We start from the raw sequence: 5,179 nt of genomic DNA, 5'->3' as shown, positions 1-5,179 counted from the left end.
GAGTTTGAGTATCTTTCAAAAGCAACGTAGAACATTATAGAACCAAGAAAAGTAAGAGCCTGTTTGGATTGACTTATTTTAGGCTTTTTAAGCCAAAATAGTTTTTTAGCACTTTCGCATTGTTTGGGTAAAATAAAAAAGTGCTTTTAAGCATTTGTTTTTAAGTCAAACAACAAAAATAAGTCAAAAGTCATAAGCTAACTTATGGCTTATATGTCAAAAGCATAAACCCATTCAAACGGGCTCTAAGTCATACCGCACTTTAAGTACATATATATGTTAAAAATTTAACCGCATTCAATAGTTGCACTAAATTAGTTAATAATTACAAGACAAGGATCTATTATGTATATTTCACTTAACCATGATCATGCAATATGTATTTTATAATTTTCAACGCTAAAGTTAAATTACTTGCTTTAATGATTGCAAAACATCAGTACGAGTAAATATATTTAGCTATTCACATACAATCTCCCAATCTCCGAAACTTAATTCAGGTTTAGTTTTTTTTTTTTTTGGTAACATATTAATATAAAAAGTGTTTTTGTGAAGGTAAATTTATTTGTTCATGAGATGCTCAAGCTCAACATAACTATATGAACTAGCTCTATAAAAATCTCTTGCTCCACATTTTCCTTTTATAAGAGAAAACCACGTTTTGATGGACAATTCTGTAACAATATTTAGTAGCTAAAATTTCAGTCTGATACTTATAGATATTTACTAGCTAAATAATCTCTTAGTCCACATTTAAACCTAACTTGAAAGTTTTTGTTTGTGCTTGTTAAGCCGGACAAATAATAATTCCGTGCAATTCTCACTTGTTAAGCTAAATTTTGAAATTTAGTTAGATGTAATGTTAATTTTTCAATCAGGATATCTTAGTCAGCCTATTCCAATTCATTGTTACACAGATACTGTGTTCCCATTTTATATTCTCGACTGTGGAAAGGGGGAGGCAGGGAATTGAGTCCGACACTAATTATATCCGTGTGAATGTAGATTATGTGACTTTCTATTGTCTTGGACAATTTTTTTTTTTAATTTGAATAAGGCGCAAGTTTTTTTTTTAAAAACAAAAAATCATGGTCGTCTCTAGTTGTTTAGTCCCACATCGGTGGAGATGTGTACTATTCGCCTGTTTGATATGTTTTTTCGCAAGCTATTTTTGAGTTGAGTTAGACTCAAGATTTATTTTTTCATCACGATATCTGATATATATTTTAACTCTCTTATGGGCCTGAGTTCGGTGAATGTCCATTTTCTTATCATGATATCAGTATCACGCTCATCCAATTTTTGATTAACCCAATATTAAGCCTCTTATCTTATATATATTTCTAGGCTCCAGATGTTTAGCTGATTGGTGATAGGATTAATTATCTCTTTATATGACCTCATCTCTTCAACTAAATTTAAGGTTCATTTCTTTATCATATATTTGTAAGCTTAATTATATATTGTATTAAATTATGTAAGTATGTGCATCTTGTCTTTAAATATTGAGAAACATAAATTATGTTCAAAGACCAAAGTAATAAACAAAAAGAAGTGAAAAATCATCATTGTTTCCACAAAAAAGAGGGGTTTCTTGGGTTAGGTAAATTAGCAAGAGGTTCTTTTCTTTCTTTGACGGGAAGGGCCACGTGTTTGGGGAAAACCTTCCTTGCTAAGATATCGTTTTTCTCAAACGGCTAAATGTTGTGATCATTATAATAACAATTTAGGGTTTGGGTGATAGACGACACAGAGAAAAGACAAGTTTAACTAAATAATACAGTACTATTGTATTGTTGGTTTCTTTTTGTGCTTCAATAAATCATTTGAGCTTGCCTTTTTAGAGTATTATTTGAAACATGATACGGAAAATATCTTCTATAGGAAAGCGGCTGTTTGATTAAACACCAACTAGGCTTGCTTGTACCAACTGTACGGGTAATTTAACATTAGGTTTATCTTTATATCAACCCAATAAAAACTTTTATCACTTAAGATATAATACGTGATAGTATTTAATGAAAACAGAACTGTAATCTGAAATAAAATGGTAACATGTTGTTAAGATTTAACGAAACTGTCACGTAAAAATTATTAACATCATAGGTTTACATAATTCAATTCCTTTCACATTTTTATGGTTTTATACTTTTATTGACTAACTTTAGTCTATTGTTGAATTGCTGCATTTGGATAGGTAAACGGTTGATTTGTGTTTCTGAGTCTCGAAGAGTTTATTCATGTCGATTTAGAGAGACTAATGACCACAAAAAGAGCTATTACGTTAATTATATCTATTAGGGATCAAAGCTATTTATCATAGTGATGCGCATTATAATACCATAGTTGATTTTAATCAAAAATGTATAGCTCGTAATGTTGAGATTTTGTGTGCTATTTTTCCAAAAGCTCAAAATAAGTCTCTCTTAAGGTTTTAAATTAAGTTGAAAATGATTTTGATAAAATATGTTTTCCATGCATTTGAGCGTACATAGACACCAAGAGTCAGATTTAATACTTAACCATTTTTTCTAATACTCTATCTTCATATTTGCATATAATTCTGCAATTTTCGATTTTAATATTGTTTCCAATTTCAAAGTTTACTCAAACTATGAAATCAAACATCTTCCAATTTCACCTTAAAACATGGCCTACTACTTAGAAAGTCTTGCTAAACAAAATTTGGCAGTTAATTTAGTAGGAACAATTACATATATTTTTCTATTCAAAAGTTAGAGAAAGTGTAAAACAACTTTCAAGAGAGTTTTTAGACATTTTCCTATTGTTTTTTTTTTTTTTTTTAATCTTCATGGACAAGTAATATAAAGTAATAGTTGATTTGAAATTGGTCTCAAAATAAGTGATCCACGTGAAAGGTGAGGCTTAATAATAAACTTGATTATTCCCATACTTAACGAGTTAAACCTCTTCTTCTATAACAATTCCAGGACAAATCACCGCTTAATGCAGACACTAATAATTGTGTTAATAAAATATTGAATAATATATGTAGACCGCCTCAACGTGTCACTTTAACTTAACAGTAAAGCACTTATAATTCCTGTCACAAATTTTTCATTAACATATAATAAAATAAAAAAAGGAGGACAAGAAATTCAAGTGCTTCAGTGCGTCCTCTTCCTCTACGCAAGCACTATAAATAACCCTTTATACATTCACACATTTTCCATTCCAACAAATCAAAAACATTTCTTCTCTCTTTCAAAGCATCAAATCTATCACAAATTCCATCTTTCTCAATCGAACCAAATCTTAAAAGAAATATAAATTCTCGAATATATAATGGAGCAAAATATGCCAGTTATAGCAAAGAAATTCTGGAATATAGTGCGAGTAGCATTCTTCATGCTGAGAAAAGGCATATCAAAGAAAAAATTCATGCTTGATCTCAACTTATTAATGAAACGTGGAAAAATTGCAAGCAAAGCCGCATTTCATAATCTCCTGTTCCACCATACGCACCAATGGTCTTCGTCATCCTCATCAGCTACAAATTCCGTGTGTCAACGCGCTTCAGATGGCGAGTACGAGTTCAGCTGCAGTGACGGCCCAACGAAGCCAAATTTTCACCTTCCATTCAACTTCAACAAGCGGGGGGGCAAGCACCACGCGCACCTCTTCCCGTGTGCACACGCGCCTCCCACTGCTGACGATGATGTTGTCATGGTGAATGCTGCTGTGATGAAGGCACTGGAAATGATTCAGAGCACGAATGCGTCTCCAGCGAATAACTTGCCTGGATTTGGGCGTACTCCGACGGTTAGGCAATTGAGGATTACTGATTCGCCTTATCCTCTGAGAGATGTTGAAGATGATAGCAAAGTAGATGAAGCTGCTGAGAAATTTATATCGAAATTTTACAGGGATTTAATGAATCAAGCTTCGCCTGGTGGGGCTTAATGTGATCCTGGAATCTTTCATCGATAAGCATCACTATTTCGTTCAACTCGCAAGTATATAAAAATATATGTTACTATTGAGAATTTCATGCATGCATGTGGTGGAGAACTATGGTGGCCAATGCAATAACGAATTGAAGAACGACGCAGGAACTGCTAAATGTGTTTCAGTGTTGTAAATTTGAAACAAGTTTGGGAGTTATGAATACTGTATATGCTTTTATTGCATGTATAATTTCTGCTTTCATGGGAGTTTTTTTTTTTTTTTTTCCCCCTGTTGGGGCATTTTGGAAATTTTCAAATAAAAAATAAAAAATGTAGTCCTACTAGTATATAGTTGTGATGAAATCTTTCCATTTATTCTTTTCTTTTTAATTGTAATGCTATGAAATATAAATCTTCAGAGGCTTAAAGTCCTGAAAGTTTGAATCCAATAATTTCTGTAGATGTTTGACTCTTTCTTTACTTTGATTCGTGACGCGGTGCTGTTTTATTTTTCTCTTTCTGGAAATAAGAGAAGAAAAAAAGTAAAAGTTGGAGCGTAACTGTTACATTACAGTTAGAATTTATTCTTTCCTTGTAGACTAAGTGAATCTCACAACTATTCATCAGTTTGTCGCACAAATACTATGAAGCAGATCAGATTCATGTTAGTACTAATTAACTTCATGAACTACTCTACACAGTATCGCATGCACTCACTGGTAAATCCTGAGTGGTCATATCAAATCATATAAATTTATTATCGCTAAGTGATTTAATGAGATCAATATATATGTTAATTAATTATAATTAAGGGTTATAAATTTAAATATAAACACATAGTAGCATAGACTCCGTATCTATTAGTTTGTTATATATTAACACGGATAAGTATTTACAATGCTCTATATAGTTCATTATTTCTAGGCCAAACCTGAATTGTAACATATGGAATCTTATCGTACTATGTCAACGGGAATTAATGCCCCACGGAGACGCTGATGGAGCGGAATTGACCGATTTAATTCCACTAACACCAAAAGCAAATCTTCTGTTACAGAGATACTCCAATAAACATATAAATGTAAATTAATCAATGCCCCTCTCTTTTTCATTTTATTTTGTTTATATCGTTACTATTAAGAGAGGAGCTAAACTACCACATTAATAACCATTTCCCTACTATTATTAAATATTAATTATAGTGTTTTGTAAAGCAGTTCCTTTGCTTTTAAGGTGGGTGTTTACCTGGAAACCTTCTTTGGCAGATACAT

General features: G+C 32.0%; 1 protein-coding gene across 1 annotated transcript; it reads left to right on the top strand.

The window, feature by feature from the left end:
* The first annotated feature begins 3,190 nt into the window (after positions 1-3,190).
* Positions 3,191-4,368, top strand: LOC132058074 (uncharacterized). The gene has a single exon (XM_059450639.1). The coding sequence runs from the start codon at positions 3,307-3,309 to the stop codon at positions 3,922-3,924; it is 618 nt and encodes a 205-aa protein (XP_059306622.1). The 5' UTR covers positions 3,191-3,306; the 3' UTR covers positions 3,925-4,368.
* Positions 4,369-5,179: the final 811 nt, after the last annotated feature.

Source organism: Lycium ferocissimum, chromosome 5, assembly GCF_029784015.1.
Source record: "Lycium ferocissimum isolate CSIRO_LF1 chromosome 5, AGI_CSIRO_Lferr_CH_V1, whole genome shotgun sequence".
In the NCBI taxonomy this organism is placed as follows: Eukaryota; Viridiplantae; Streptophyta; class Magnoliopsida; order Solanales; family Solanaceae; genus Lycium; species Lycium ferocissimum.
Note: the sequence above shows the minus strand (reverse complement) of the source record. Positions and strands in the feature narration are given on the sequence as shown.